The sequence below is a fragment of the Bipolaris oryzae genome (genome assembly GCF_000523455.1).
Source record: "Bipolaris oryzae ATCC 44560 unplaced genomic scaffold scaffold_222, whole genome shotgun sequence".
In the NCBI taxonomy this organism is placed as follows: Eukaryota; Fungi; Ascomycota; class Dothideomycetes; order Pleosporales; family Pleosporaceae; genus Bipolaris; species Bipolaris oryzae.
In genome coordinates, this window is record NW_006911498.1 from 1 (window position 1) to 15597 (window position 15597).

Genomic DNA, 15597 nt, shown 5'->3' on the forward strand with positions numbered 1-15597 from the left:
TCACGGCCTAGGGCCTTATGACTATTTCACCTCTTATTAGCCAAGTGTTCATAACTAGAAGATATCGCTAAAAGACTAGACTAGACTTACCCTGCCTCAATTGGCTGAGCGCTAGTAATAGCAAGGCAGGCGAGGCCGACACCAGAAATAAGCTGAGAAATATGCATGGCGATGGTGATTGTTTGACTGTAAAGTTCGTATTTGAAAGTTTATTACTTTTGAAGTTGTTCAAATTGTAAACGATTGGATTTCAATTATCCTGAAATAGATTCTGCTAAGATTCTGTGGCGTTTTAACGGGAACTAGGCCTGTTACTTGATATATGAAGATGTGACTAGGACATAAGGGACTAATGGTCTTACTCTTAAGTGTTAGGACTTGGGACGATGCGTGCTAGGAAAGTCTGACTGTGTTTCTTAGGCATGATATGACTGTACGCCTCAACATCATGCTGGAGTGAAGTAGTCAGATATTGGGAATCGATTGCTATGACTTTACTCGTTAGTGTTGTGAGTAACAAGAATGTTCCTCTCATTGATGGAGGATAGGAAGGCTAAGGGCCCATGGACGTGTATGTCAGAAGGTAATGATTATCGGGGGACGCTGATCACGTGATTGACATGACATCAAAACTAGGTACTTAACTTAAGCTATGGAGATAATCAATAAACTTCATGTAAGTAATAGTAATAAACATTTATTATGGTAGGCTATTATGCTGCGTACAATCTACTAGGAGCTTGATTATTGGCGCTACCCTCACATGCCTGCCTGCCCCTTGCCTGAACTCACATTCGTCTTGAGTATGACAGAAATGTGCCGACATGATTTCAAAGCATAGGGTATTTTGGGTGTCTAAAGTCACATACTCTGCTGACAGCACTCACCAGGCACATTGGTGCTGACTCACAACGCTACCAAACCGATCACACAGGAACATTACATGAAATGTCAGGCGCTGTGGGTTCGTAATGATCATCCTAGGGTAATGACATTGCTTCGTCTCGTTTCCTCAATGTAGTCATCCTTAGTGCCCGTAACGACCAACTGTAGCGTCCGGCCCGGCGCATGACCAGAAAATGTAAGTGTCTCTCGTTGTTTGACATCAAACACATTGTGCCTACTGCCCTTACCATCCACGAGCCACTGGGCTTTCAACGCAACACCTGGATCCCAACATCCAACGCTGGCTTGCGGCTCAGCGTGTAAATGCCCATCAGACCAATGAGAGGGGTACATGTCAATATGAGGTGGTGACTGGCGGGCAAGTGCTGCTTGACGGCCCCCAAATGCCAAAACATCTTCCCACATATTTCCTCTCGATGTGCCTAGAGTGTACTCATCTGAGAGGGGAGTTTTCCCTCCGGGGGCATGGTCCGCGACCCATTGAAGGAGCAAGTCAAGATACGTCCATTTCGGCAGCAGATTGTACACTCCACCATGTGCCTCTCCCGGGAAAACCGTCACATTGGCCCATTCTGGCCCCCCCTTTTCAGTAACTCGCATGCGGAACTGCTCAACGCCTTTGTCGAGGTAGTAGCTATCCACGCCGCCCACGTAGACATTTATCCTCCCCCGAAGCACTTCTCCCAGGTTGAGTTTGGTACCCCAATTGCGCAGTATATAATGCGTGAGATCCATAGGTTTCCAGAGCTCCACTACATCCGGATATATCTCTCCTGTAACCTTGTCCCAGGCGGCGAGAGGATACCCGTTGAGCCCTTGCACGCCGAATACGGCAAACCAGACATCAGTCTGTAGGGCACTACGCCCAGACGTCCCGAATGTGAGCTCCCAATGATTTTCTTGTTCCATGGTGACCTTGACGCGCTCTACGCCATCATCTTCAACTTTCCGGTTTGATGGTACCGGGAGGCTGTCTCGGACATGAGCATTTGCTTGCTCATATAGATTGTTGTCTTGGTGCTTGTGAAAATCGAGACTATCTGGATACGAAGCGAAACACGCACCGTACAGATCTGGCCGAAATATGACACTGGCAGCGGCCGCCCAGCCCCCGGTAGAACCACCTTCCTGTATCCGCGCATACGGTTGCGCAATCGTGTTGAACATCATGTCCAGATGGGGCACCAGTTCGTCGTTTAGGGCGTCGCCATACGGTCCCAGATTCGGCGAATTCACAGCGTAGGAATCGTCATAGAATGGATTCTCATGGCGAAACATGACAACAATGAGCTTGGGAGTCGGCCGTGCTGGTTTCCCATCCTGAGCTGGAATCGTGCCGCTGTTCCAGGCTTCTGTGAAGGCTGCATCGTGACTCCACCAACTCTCGCCCCCAAGCCAGTGAAACTGAGAGTATACCACGGGATAACGCGTACGCGTATCCGACGCATTGTACCCGGCAGGCAAGAGCACTTTGGCGCCGACATACATGTCTTTGTTCCAGAAGCTGCTCAGAGAGTCGCTTCGAATCTTGACATATTTGAGCAGCTCGGTGTCTTTGTAATTCCCCTGAGAGCAGCCACCAATCTCCGTCCCGTCAAATTCAATGGGCTCGACGGTTGCCTGAAATTGTAGACTGATGGTCTGCGTCCTTCCGCGTCGAATCTCGAATTCGCGTACATCAGTACTGAGGCTCCCACTCCCTCCAAAGGCAGGACTGCCATCCCCACACGGAAACCTGACCGTCACCATAGATCCATCGCTCCGGGTAATCGTTTCGTTATAGATATTAAGGAAGGCCTGAACAAAGTACACGCCTTGGGGAATGTCGTCCAACGCGCGGATGGGCCATCCAAATACTCCAATTTCTATATCGTCGACACTCCCGCCCATAAGTACTACGTCCTGTCCATAGAAGCTGTAGACGTTCTTGCCGAAAAACTGTGTCGTCGTGTGTCTGACATCTGTATTGCGGAGGTCGTCCTTGGTCTTCCCTAGCAAGAGAAGCACCCTGCCTGCTTCCACCGTATTCGATAGTAACCCGGGCGCTGTGCTGATGTGTACTGTGAGCTTCGGACCAAAAGCGACAGCACCCTGCGCCCAGGCGTAACACGCAGCAATGCTGCCAATGCAGAAAAGCACAACCAGTGCGAGTTGTCGATCGCTGAATTTGATCGCCTTTTTCGGTTCATACGATGGCCACCGCCAGCAGCGAGGACGGCGAGAGGTCCAGTGTGAACTCATGTCAAACAACCCCGGCGAGGACGATATGGGGAAAAGGCGCCAGCGTTGATCTTGACCTTTGAAACCCAACAAGAAAACGGAGCTGGAGTAAGGAAAATACCCACTTGAGCGCCTATTCCTGAACCCATGCCCCGATTTTGGTTATCCAGATTTACCGATAAGCGGCCGGCCCATTCCGTTGTGCATGATTTGCTAGTATTACATGGTTGCAAAGCTGACATACGCCGAATTAATCAGCCTTACTCATTTCTGACTAAAGTATGTTTGAGCATCCTCACTGGTACATTTCAACATTCTACTTGTTGCCCAAGCATTTGCTCCTAAGATGCCAACGTTGGGGCTTCTTTATGGAGTATATGCTGGGTCTTTGTAAATTCTATCAGTGTTGCTAGAAAGTAATGCAAATGCGTGTTGCAGTTTGCAAGTTTTGAATTTGAACTATCGAAAAGCTGTACAGTTTGGCCAGTATGTATTGGCCTCTATGAACCCCCTCGCACGAGTATCAAGCAAATGTTGAAAATGCGGTCTCTTCCGGAGCAATATGCTGTGCCTCACATGCTGTGATATCCACCCTTTGTCCTCTAACCAATTCTCATATGCTACGTCTTAGCTGGTAGCGTAAACGGCTTTCATGATGAGTGGGAGGCGATTTCCCCTAGTTCGCGTTCGAAGAATTCGTTCAGGAACTTGTTGATCTGTTGATGCTCTAACAAGAAGCCGTCATGGCCATCGTTGCTGCTGATCGTTTGGAATTGGGCGTTCGGGATTGCAGCTACTAATTCGCGCTGTTCTCGGTACGTAAACAGGCCATCGTTGGGGATTCCGAGAACCAATGTCGGTTGCTGGATCATTTCCAATGCCAATTTGGTCGTGCTGGCGCGATCGCGTGCGACATCGTGGGTGTCGATTTTGCGAGTAATGGCAATGTAGCAGTTTGCATCGAAGCGCTTTACGAACTTTTCGCCCTGGTGGCGTAAATAGGATTGCGCTGCATAGACTGTGTCTGGTTTTGTACTTTCGCTCGACTCGTATTCTCGACTATCGTGGTTACCATTCCGATGGACTCGGGTACGTGACACAATCTGATTCGATCGTGGAGTGCGAAGATTCGCATGCTGTACGCGCTGCTTGTGGTCGATATTACCATTCGCATGTCTGCCGTTGTTCTGTTGTCTGCTAAATCGATCTTCGAAGCTGCTCCAGGAGCGGTATGTTAACATTGCGCTCATCCGTGCTGCCCCAAGCCCGCATACTGGAGGGTCGTCAAAGTCGTAGTAACCATCGTCGTATTTCGAGTCCGAGAAAATGCTTTGTCTCTGTGCCTCGTTCCACCCTAAGCACCAAGCCGACGAGTGCGCACAAGACGCGATTGAGACAATCGTGCGTACGTACTTCTTGCCAAAGTAAGCAAATTCTAGGGCATGCATGCCACCCATACTTCCACCGATAACAGCGGCGATTTGTCGGACTCCAAGGTCGTCTAACAACAATTTGAATAGCTTCACATCATCCCTAATCGTCGTAGCTGGAAAACCCGGCCCGTAGCAGCCTTTGTTGCGGTCGCCATCGACTGCAGTCACCGGACTTGCTGAGCCGTATGGGCTGCCCAAGCAATTGATACATATGACAAAAAACCGGCTTGTGTCAAGCGCTACGCCGCCGCCGCCCACAAGCGGATTCCACCAGGATTCTAAATCGGCACTTCCCGTGAAAGCATGACAGACGAGGATCGCGTTGTTGCGGCCGGGTGTCAATGTTCCGTACGTTTGGTAGGCGACGGGAACATTGAATAGTGTCGTACCGCATTCAAGGGCAAATTCGGGAATAATGGCGATATGCTGATTCAAGACGCACTTGACTAAGGGATTCTCAACCTGATCGCAAGATCTAATGCGTTCTGCCAGCTGTCAGCCGGGGGCACACAGGGCGCAGACTCTGAGAGACAACTTACTATACCGGCGGACGCCCTCTTGGTCAATAGGCCCCAATTTGCGTGTTGCAGCCATGATAGTTCGGCAAAGTCAGGATTTGGATATGACAAGAGTTGACAGCGTTGTCGAGGAAGAACGATGGGATCAACGCTGCTGGAATATTCTTGAGTTCTGCGCGTAGAAGCTGGTGCTTAGATTTGGTGTTGACCTATTACTCGCTCGACCCTGCCATCTGCGAAGCAGATGGTGTGAATCGGAATGTTTATGCTCGTTTGCATGACTGTTGAGACTCGATCTGCACTTCGTCGCATGTCATTGGGCTGACAAGGTTTTTAAGTCAGAGCCTGACTGTACCATACAAATCCGGTTGCTTTTTTCGGACTAGGGCGAGTTACAAAAAATTGCCGTTTATGGCATGGTCTGGGAACACCAGGTTCAAGACGCTGACACTTCAAAGTCGAGGCTATCACCATCCAGACACACAGATAAACGCATTGAGGATCGCCTAGACACGATTTTACACGTCCACAGATTTGCAGATACCGGCCAGTCTTGGTGCTAACGAACTGAAAATGAAAATTTGCGTGGTTACACCTAGCCCAGCTTCGGGTGCTGAAGCAACTGTCCAGGTATGCAATGACACACCATATATGCGCAGTCTAGTCGGAAACATATTGACATTTTGCAGCCAGACCTCGCGAGCTATATCGATCAAGAAGTGCACTCAGTGCAGAAAAGGCAGATTAGGAAAGAGCATGCTATCGAAGATATAGACGAGCTCGAGATCGGGAACTTTGATGTTTTCATTAACTATCTGGTAAGACGGCGACGTATTCAGCTCTTAATTTGCAGACTAATGATTGTTTTGTTCATTTCATGCAGCAACCCATCGATCATGAGTGGATTAAAGCACTCAAGTATCTGAATTCGAAATATCTGTTTGGTATCGGTAGACTGCCGGACAGTGCGCTGGACCTGTACGCAGCAAATCTGGAGAGGGCACAAACCTCCGACTCCCAGGGCGATGAGCAGCCCCCACCGACTGCATTGTTACTACCAAATCAGGCTCAAGAACTCCAGGATGGCGATTATTCCATTCTGGTCGTGCTGTTTGGGCGAACCGCCTCCGCGTTAACACCCTTGAAATACCAAGCAGCAGTCAAAGACGGTCAAGAAGCCACGTGGGTTCTTGCACCCGAGTCAGACTTGAGCCGCCGACTGCAAGAAACTGCCGTGTCTGCATTTGAGCAGGTCCGCGGTACCGAGTACCTGGGATATTTGACAGTTAATATTCGCGTGGCCGAGGCTTCAGATACCCCCATTGTCACCAACGTGGATCCTACAACGCGCTTCTTCTATCCTCAGGGTGTGACTCCATGGGATTCGTTAGTTATCGCGAAGACCCTACCTGGTGGTCATGCAGCCTTTTTCGAAACCCTCCTATCTACCAGACTTGCCAAGGTCCCACATTATGTCATGCGAAATGAGGGCTGTGCGAGGCAGCATGATAGGCTTGCTCGTCTTTACTACACCATTCTCGACTCCACCAACGTCACGGATAACCGGTTGAGTCCATTCGTTGGCAAGTACGACTATAACGGAACCGTTCTAGATTGTTGTTCGGGAAGCGGGGAATTTGCTCGGTTTGCCATTGACCATGGGGTCAAAGCGAAATACTCCGCCCTCGACTATTCGGTCGAAATGACCAAGCTCCCTTTCTCCAAGACACTATACGAGCAGCCTTTCATCCTTGGGCCTGTTCAAGAAGTTCTTGCCAGTGCCCCCATGCACGATCATGTCGTGTGTTTCGGCTCGATGCATCTGTTGCAACCTTTTGACTTTATCTCGACCATCAGTCAGATGTTTTTGCGGGCCAAGAAATCCGTCACCTTCGACGTTGATGATTTGTCAGACACATATATCAACAACTTCCCGGATGCCAGTAGCGAGAAGTGCTGGGAGAAGCTCGAGTATAACCACAACCATACAGCGCGGATCTTTCGCTTTGGGACACCGGTTGGCTGGAAGGCGGTCATGTACGGCGAGAGACGCTTTGCGTATAAATCGCTGGTGATGAAGGAAGACGTGTACACTCATTCATTCCGGTTCGAGCGGATAGAGTGAGCGATTTGGCTCATCTCCCTATTGCCTCAACTAGGAGCATTAGTTGCAAAGATCACAATTGTCATCCGAGCTCTGGCGCTAAGATGAGTTCATAGATGAGTTCGGCTATATACTGTATTTAGTTAGTAAGTGCCATAGTTTAGCCAATATAAAACGTTACTCAAAATCACGCCTACTCAATAATAAAGCTTCCAACCACCAATTGAATATTATTCTTATAATATTCCATATTATACTACCATAGTACTTCTAACTATGACTAGACCTTCTAATCTCCGTTTGCTATATAGCGCATCAGATTAATCATCTAAGAAAAGAATAACACGCCACACTCCAGTCGGAATCGCGTATTAGAAACAGTACTTGCTAGTCAAAGTAAAAGAACTTAGGTGAGCTTATACTCTTTACATATTCAGTGTATGTTTATACTTTGGTTTTAAACATTAATAGATCTTACGAGGAGGTGACGACATGACACGAGCCAGGTCATGGATGGCTCAACAGAATTCTCTCGCAGCCCTCAATAATATCCAGGGTATGTTCAACCTTTTGTTCGTTGCAGTAGCAATGGACGTCAGCGCGTGGTTACTCTGTTGGTGCATTCTTTAATAAATTACGACTCAGAAACGATGGTTTTATTGTTCCTGCCCTTGTAGCCGTTGACTATTCGCTCATGGCGTTGACACTTCACCTTCTTCAACAATATAGCCCCAAGGATGTTCTATCTCGCCGTGCATGATTGCCCAAAGTCTTTCCCTCAACCTCTCGACAAGATTTAATGATCCGCCCCGTTCATCTCCAACAGGTATTACAACCGCTTTCCCTTCGTAACTGATCTCTCCTACTGGGGTGATAAAGAAAGCTGTGCCACAGACGAAGCATTCCACCAATCTATCATCCTTGGCAGCATCTATCAACTCACGGATCGAAAAATTACGCTCCACGACGTCAATATCGTCCGCAAGCGTTTCACTGACGGTTTCGAGAACGCTGGTGCGTGTCACTCCTGGCAGCACAACACCGTTCCCCAAAGGTGCGGTCAGCAATTGCGTTTTACCCAGGCCGCCCTTGGGCTTGATCAAGGCGAAGAAGTTGCAAGCACCCGCCTCCGTCACCCATTCCTCGCCTCCAAGAAGCCACAAAATCTGATCAAAGCCTTGCTGCGCAGCTGCAGCGCTCGCAATAATTGAGGGACCGTAGTTGGCGCCCACTTTGCAATTTCCAAAGCCGCCCGGCCATGCTCGAACCATATCTTTACTCGACGCAAGGAGTCGCAGACCGGGTCGTCGCACCTTTCCGCCTTGTGGAGGTCCCAAGCTGCCAGTCGGGTTATCGAAGTCGGGAAAGCACACTAGCATAATATATAGAAGCGCTTCACTAGCTTTCTTGATGGCCAACGACGGTTGAGTCGCAATCATTGTTGGCCGTATGTATAGATACGTGCCAGGTCGGTCCTTTGGTAGCCACCGCGGCGCGTCAACGGCGGCGAGTGCGGCAATCAACTTGACCAGTTGCTCAGCTGGGAAATCCGGGAGAGATACTCGTGCAGCAGATTGGCGCATGCGATTTGCGTTGTGCTCGGGTCGGAAAAGCCGAATGCGGCCGTCTACGCCCCGGTATAGCTTCATTCCCTCGAAACACTCTGTGGCGTAATGGAGCACTGCGGCTGTTGGCATAAGCGAGATAGGCCCATAAGGCACTAGCTCTGGTGCAGCCCATCCTCCATTTGTCGGGTTGTAACGTGCCAGAATCATGTGGTCTGTTGCTTCGCCTTGGGCCCAGAGCTCCGGTGAATCGGGTGCAGGTATAGGTCTTGGGGAGAGGGTGAGCTCATGGGTTAAACGAGCGGCATCTAGGACGCCTCTGCTTCCGCCATCTCTTTGCGAAGCTCCATTTGTTTGGGGTGAATGAGCGGCTCCGGTCATGATCGCAAGCGAAGCCTGTTTCTGTCTTCTTGTTTGATTCTTGGAGCTGTGATTGAGGGATAGATCTGCTTGCTTGTTGAAGAACGCTCTCTGGTTTTTATTCTTTTCGCGACCACATTGCTGATGCCAAATTGAAATTCTAGCACGGAATCACCTCGGCACAGGTCAGAAAATAGACATGGTTGACGCAAGATTCCTTCCAAAGTCAAGACGATGTCAGACCATGACCACACTAAGTTGCCACCCATGCATGGGGCAACGACTATTGTTGGCAGTACGGACAGAAAACTGGATCTTACTTCAGCCTAGCTCAAGATCTCACTGTGCTTTTGCATTATAGCAATGGGATAGCCGAAGAGGTCAAAGTCCTCCACTACTGTCAACAACAAGTAATATAGGATTGCTCGTCATTCTACGGGTTTGTTACGAAGCTCTTGACACATCTGTATCAAAGCTTCTCCGGACTTTAGACATAATGTACAGTATTAGCCTGCTTTAGGAGTCAGAAAATGTCACTGTCTGACTGTGCCATGACATTACCCTGACTGTTAGTGCTGCACTTCTGACTACACGTATATTGTCCCAAGGGTGCCATGTCAGGAGCGATGGGGCAAGGTCTCGGATTCCGCAACATGGTGAGCCATGACCTTACGAGATTGAGAAGAAGGACAATAGCATTAGGAGCACTTGGGATAGGAATCGCATAAATTGTTGTGCAGTATGGCCATGTGTGAACGAACAAAGCCGTTCTACAACACTTCGACCTTATCCATCGCAACTGCGCCTGAAGGCACCCTAAGTCCTCGTCCAAAGCTATAGGGTTCTGCGAAATCCGCAAGAACTCCGTAATACTTCCTCATGGGGCCCCCTAGGACGCGAAGCTTTAGGTTTATGCTCGTGGGTATGTTAATTGCGAGAACCTAAACCATATGACAGCCCTTGACCAGGAACAGGAATCGGCCCACACGCGAAGCGAACCTACGTCAAGCACTTTCGAAGCCTCAAAGCCGAGGGAAGAGGAGAGATCGTTGCTGCAGTCGACATCATAAGCCAAAGGTCGTCCCTGGAGCCTTATGCGGCAGAGCATCTACCAGATACTCAACTAATATTTGTGCCACAATTCAGGGGCCGGATGCCCCCAACTGTTACCGAAGCGCTTACAAGAGTAGCACGGTCGCTTGGTGTAGACTGTATCATCGTGTCGACGGAACCAGAATGTCATAAACCATACGGTCTGTGGGCTGTGAGCTTAGGGCTCCACGTTATCATGGACAAGCCTATATCCACTCGAAGACAAGCTTCCAACGATCCTGAAGAAGCTGCTGGGATCGCCGATGACTACAATGAACTTTTAGAAGCCTACACGGAGCTACAAAAGCACAAAGAAACAATGTTTCTTATCAACAGCCATCGACGGTACCACCCTGGCTTTCTCGGTACGAGGGATTTTATCACAGATATACGGAACAAGACGAACTGCCCTGTTACAAGCCTAATCTCGACCCATTGCGATGGCCAGTGGCGATTGCCGGATGAAATTGTCGATCAGCATTACCACCCTTTCCGCTACGGCTATGGCAAGATATCTCACAGCGGCTATCACTTCTTAGACACCTGCTACAAGTTTTTCGAGGCAGGATGGAGTGCGGGAAAGAGACCTGACCAGATTGAAATGGTTACTACCTTCAGTCGTCCCAATGATTTCATGTACTCATTGAGTCACGAGGAACACGGTCAGGCGCTCGGTCGTGATGAATACAATAAGCACGCCAAGTACAGCGCAGACGAACTTCGAGAACATATGCAATCCATGGGAGAGGTTGATGCGATGATCCAAATCACCTTTAGAAGTCGCGGCAATGTGCTCGGAATGGCGCAATTGAATCTCCTCCACACCGGATTTTCTCGCCGTGATTGGATCGACCAAGGGGCGAACCCAGATCTATACAAGGGTTGCGGGAGAGTAAAGCACGAAGCCCATGAGGTCAGAAGTGGGCCATTCCAAACAATCGTGATTGACTCACGCCAGGCAAATGACAAACATGACCGCAGCAAACCCAGCACTGCCGAACTAGGGAGCGACAATCACTTCGAAGTCCAGACATGGCGTAATTGCGGTGTACTAGGCGAAGACGAACCTCTCAAGACTTACACAATCGACGATCTAGACAAGCGTTTCAACACCAAGGCGACTGGTATTTACATGGAAAACATCAAGCAAGGTATTTTGTGGGAGGCGCTGAACTTCCTCGAGGGCAGTATACCTATTGATGCACTTACATCAAATTTGCCGGATCACAGCATACCTGCCACTATGATGAGCGCAGCCTACATGTCACACATCCGTCGCTCTCGAGGTTTAAATCCCATAACACATATTAATATAACGTATACGAATGGTAAGGGCACATGGCACAAATATGGTTAGGACTCTGCTGACTGTAGCTACGTTCAGAAACCGCACGCGCGACAATTCGGTGCGAGGATCTCGATGTCTCAGTACCTTGCTCACAAGCCACTCCATCGTTAACACCGACATCTGCTCGTTCGGAGGATGGCGAAACAGCAATCTGCTCATCTTGCAGTGGTGCGCTAAAGTCGCCGCCCGAGGCTTTGCTGAGCCGGGAATCCACCTGTTGGGTGCCAATGACCAAGCTGTTGAAGCCAACAATATAAAGAGATACCGGGAAGTTATCGTGATATCGCTTTGTAGATAAATTTGATAACGTAAGAGGACTGCTAGGCTTTCTCTTGTTTTTTTTTGCAAGCACACAGATGGTGATGTCTATTTGTAGGCCGGTATCATGAGCTAAAAAACAATTTTGCATCGAACTTCATGGAATAAATAGGAATTTAACAGGCTTCTACCCAATTTCGAATTTTAGTCACTCAATCACGCGTGAGATCTGACTACTATTCATTGTGCAGGACTTGCTACGCTCGTGAGGTATCAATTCAAACTCTGCTATCCAAATTATTGCATGACACGGCATTAGTATGTCCTACGTCTATGCCAGTGAGTGGCGTGAATCGTTGACCAAGCGGCTATCCGGGTCCCAGCTGCAGTGCATCTGCGGTTATGCGCATTCGGGCTTTTCTCGAATCAACTGTACTATGCCCAAGAGGTACAGACGAAGACTTTGTAGAGATGCTAAAGGAGTCGGTAGCCGCGGAAAAACCTGCCGACGAAGATGAAACAGGAGAAGATGGCGAGGATGTCAAGTCTGTGGCAGTTGACGAAAGCTTATTTTAAGAACGTCTCTGTATCACGAAATCATGTTGCTATACATATCTAGAGTGTTGTACGCGTTTCACCGATACGCTACTACCGCGCTGATCAAGGATCATTCCAGATACTCCCCTAGACCACTCGAGAGAGTTGTTTACCTATGAGCCTTTCATTAATCATTTCTGGGTCGAAATTCTCGTCACGACATCTAAAATACCACTGTCTAGACGTGCCAGATCCCACTTTTCACCGTATAGTCGTCTGAGGATCTGTAAACTGGACGATGTTATACAATATTGCTATGCTACTAGGCGGAGGCGCGCTTGGATTGGATATATCGTGGCCTCAACCACTGCCCGTTAACACAGGAGTGATTTATTTGGCGCATAGGAGATTCAGTATCTGGGAACGAAACTTCGTATATAACTTGATAGGGCGTCTGAGGCCATTGATGAACGATCAGATAGAGATATCTATTTGCTACAGTTGTCGTAGCCTTCAGGCGGCCTAGATGTAGGAGGGAGTCGATGGCATTATAGTCTTTCTATCATCCTACTACGAGGCACACAGCGAGGCCTAGTAAACAGGTAGTCCGTGAATTACATAGGTAGTAACTTCGAAATGATTACCGATCACTTTGGCGTTGCCACGCAATGGAATGAAGAAGTGGACAAGGACGCTGCACCGATAACCGTGAGGCTGGAAGTGCCTTTAGAAAACTTTGGGAATTGAGTAAATTAACTGAAGCTACGTGAGATACGTAGCATTCGCAACGGACTTATTGCTTAGACAAAGCGGCTGCTATATACACATCGTCGAAATAAGACATATGCCAGCCCAACCACGTTACCCGCTCTTCCCATCTTGATTGATTATGGTCACAGAAGCTGGGGCGGCTCAGCCAACGCTTTCCAAAATTTCTTGATGAATGAAGTGATTGCCTGACCACCTGCAAGACTTTAAACGTCGGGAGGTATGAGAGTTCACGATTGATGTGCTAAAGTCACGACGCTCATGCGCTCCGAGGCGCTTATTCACCAGATGTCTCATATTAGCTACTTGAGATATGGCAAGAATGGCAGTGACAGAAATGAAAGAATCTATAGAGTGAACTTCGGAAAATTCTTCTCCCTGTAAACTTCGCTGGTCAACCAGGCCTGGGGCAAAATGCCTCATGAGGCTGCACACGTCTTGATAGATTTGAAACCTGTATTCATCACGCTTGTTTAGAGTCAGTGCCACATTCTATCTCAATTCGCAATAAAATATCATAATTATATTCTTTCTTTTACTTTTAACTTTACTATTAGGGTGTGTGTGTTACGAAAATGGTATTTCTATAGAAAAGTAGTGATCAATAGCTTTAAGCAAAAAAGGTTTTAGTTTATTATTTATCTTAGTAAGATGCGCTGAGTAGAGTCTCGCAAAATTTATCCACTAGGTGCACGGTAATACTACTATAACTCGCTGTTGGAAGTCTGACTAAGGCTCTATACCTAGATAGGCATTAGGAACGTAGCTGTAAAACGCGCGACAGAACAGGCCATGAGTCAACGACGAAGCACTATCAGGTCAGCCTCGGGCGACATATGCCTTGAGTACTGAGTCAGGCACTGAGCAGTTGCCTAACATCTTCTTACAGGGCACACTTCCGATCAACCAGCCTTTTAGAAGGATGTGAAGCCGCGTAAATAGTCATTAAGCGTCATCTTCTCTCACCTTCTAAGTATTCATATTTCTGGTACTTTGATTCTACAGCCATCAAGCACAGGAACAAAATAAAATACATCATTCGCAATGGGTTGGTTACTTGAAGGAGAAGCGCCAAAAGCGACCCCGCTAGGCGGAGGACCCTACTCTCGGCTCAAAGAGCCTATGAAATTGTCTAACGCCCTTGACGGGGTTGAGTATAATGATATCACATCTCTTCTGGGTCGAGAATATCCAAAAGCTAGTCTTACCGAATGGATGAACGCTCCAAATAGCGATGAGCTCATCCGGGACTTGGCCATAACTGGTAAGTGGAGCCACTAGCCAAAGACGATATGCAGTACAAGCACTAACACCCCCGGGCAGTCTCACAGCGTGGAGTTGTCGTATTTCGAGCCCAGGACGGCGTAGACAATGAAATGCTGAAAAAGATAGCCCTTCGGCTTGGCGAGCTGACTGGGCGACCAGAAGAGTGTGGGCTTCACATCCACCCAGTCTTCAACAGCGCGAGGGAGGGTCTGGAGGAAGACAACCAGATTAATTGCGTCAGCTCCGACGACCGCAAGAAGCTGTACAACAGCAAGAAAGCCCAATCACACAATAACTGGCACTCAGATGTCGGCTTTGAGGCCGTCCCAGGCGATTATTCCGTCTTTATTGTGCCAGAAATTCCGGAGACTGGAGGAGGTATGTATATTAAGTGTTTCCGGATTTTCGTTCGAAGCTTGCAGGCTAACGCTGAGTGCATAGACACCATGTTTGCATCCGGATGCGAGGTGAGTTGACACAAGGCGATCTGCTGACCGCAAAACTAACACCAATGTCTCAGCTTTACGATCGTCTCTCGAAGCCCATGCAGCAGTTCGTTGAGAGCCTCACGATCATCAACGGAAGCCCGGTACGTGCGCATGGCACATTCTATTTATAAGGCATGTTTTGTCTTGCGAGTCTGCTAACATGTTGAAACCAGTCATTGGAGGATGCCGTGCAAGCAAACAACCCTAATCTGTACGCCAAAGACCGTGGCTGCCCTCAAAACTCCGGGCTTCACTTCCGCCACGAACAGCCCTTTGTGCGAACGAATCCGGTGACGGGATGGAAGTCGATTTATGCCCTGGGCCAGAACACTATATCGATCAAGGATCTTGCACAAGAAGAGAGTCAAATGCTGCTTGACTGGGTAATCAGCATTCTGTACAAAAACCATGATACGACGGTCAGGATCAAATACCTTAATCGCAACGATCTCGGTAAGTCGCATCTGAAATGAAGAAGCGGCGGACAATGCATGAATGATTGATTCTGGTGCTAAGTCGTGTTACAGTTATCTGGGACAACCGGAGCACATTCCATTGTGTGACATGGGATTATGATCATCTTGGACCTCGTAAAGGGAAGAGGGCATTGGGTATCGGCGAGAAGCCGTATTTCGATCCAAATTCGAAATCGCGTACGGAAGACCTTGGTTATTGAAGACTTTGATTCGGATGTATCCAATATTATTGTAGAGAAAAACCAAGTAATTGTGCAT

The 15597-nt window shown here is 48.4% G+C and overlaps 6 protein-coding genes across 6 annotated transcripts; 3 read left to right on the forward strand and 3 right to left on the reverse strand.

The window, feature by feature from the left end:
* Positions 1 to 975: 975 nt before the first annotated feature.
* On the reverse strand, positions 976 to 2394 carry COCMIDRAFT_107900 (uncharacterized protein; the record flags this gene model as incomplete). Its single annotated transcript, XM_007694507.1, has 1 exon — positions 976 to 2394. The coding sequence occupies one exon, from the start codon at positions 2392 to 2394 to the stop codon at positions 976 to 978; it is 1419 nt and encodes a 472-aa protein (XP_007692697.1).
* Positions 2395 to 3776: 1382 nt separating this feature from the next.
* COCMIDRAFT_30327 (uncharacterized protein) lies at positions 3777 to 5153 on the reverse strand (the record flags this gene model as incomplete). Its single annotated transcript, XM_007694508.1, has 2 exons — positions 3777 to 5044; positions 5099 to 5153. 2 exons carry the CDS (start codon positions 5151 to 5153, stop codon positions 3777 to 3779), a joined length of 1323 nt encoding a protein of 440 aa, XP_007692698.1.
* A 497-nt stretch (positions 5154 to 5650) lies between these two features.
* COCMIDRAFT_107911 (uncharacterized protein) lies at positions 5651 to 7202 on the forward strand (the record flags this gene model as incomplete). Its single annotated transcript, XM_007694509.1, has 3 exons — positions 5651 to 5707; positions 5767 to 5895; positions 5931 to 7202. 3 exons carry the CDS (start codon positions 5651 to 5653, stop codon positions 7200 to 7202), a joined length of 1458 nt encoding a protein of 485 aa, XP_007692699.1.
* A 671-nt stretch (positions 7203 to 7873) lies between these two features.
* COCMIDRAFT_9393 (uncharacterized protein) lies at positions 7874 to 9127 on the reverse strand (the record flags this gene model as incomplete). Its single annotated transcript, XM_007694510.1, has 1 exon — positions 7874 to 9127. The coding sequence occupies one exon, from the start codon at positions 9125 to 9127 to the stop codon at positions 7874 to 7876; it is 1254 nt and encodes a 417-aa protein (XP_007692700.1).
* Positions 9128 to 9985: 858 nt separating this feature from the next.
* Positions 9986 to 11870, forward strand: COCMIDRAFT_40945 (uncharacterized protein; the record flags this gene model as incomplete). Its single annotated transcript, XM_007694511.1, has 3 exons — positions 9986 to 10028; positions 10081 to 11526; positions 11860 to 11870. 3 exons carry the CDS (start codon positions 9986 to 9988, stop codon positions 11868 to 11870), a joined length of 1500 nt encoding a protein of 499 aa, XP_007692701.1.
* Positions 11871 to 14153: 2283 nt separating this feature from the next.
* On the forward strand, positions 14154 to 15539 carry COCMIDRAFT_9395 (uncharacterized protein; the record flags this gene model as incomplete). Its single annotated transcript, XM_007694512.1, has 6 exons — positions 14154 to 14373; positions 14433 to 14753; positions 14817 to 14842; positions 14896 to 14964; positions 15037 to 15316; positions 15391 to 15539. 6 exons carry the CDS (start codon positions 14154 to 14156, stop codon positions 15537 to 15539), a joined length of 1065 nt encoding a protein of 354 aa, XP_007692702.1.
* Positions 15540 to 15597: the final 58 nt, after the last annotated feature.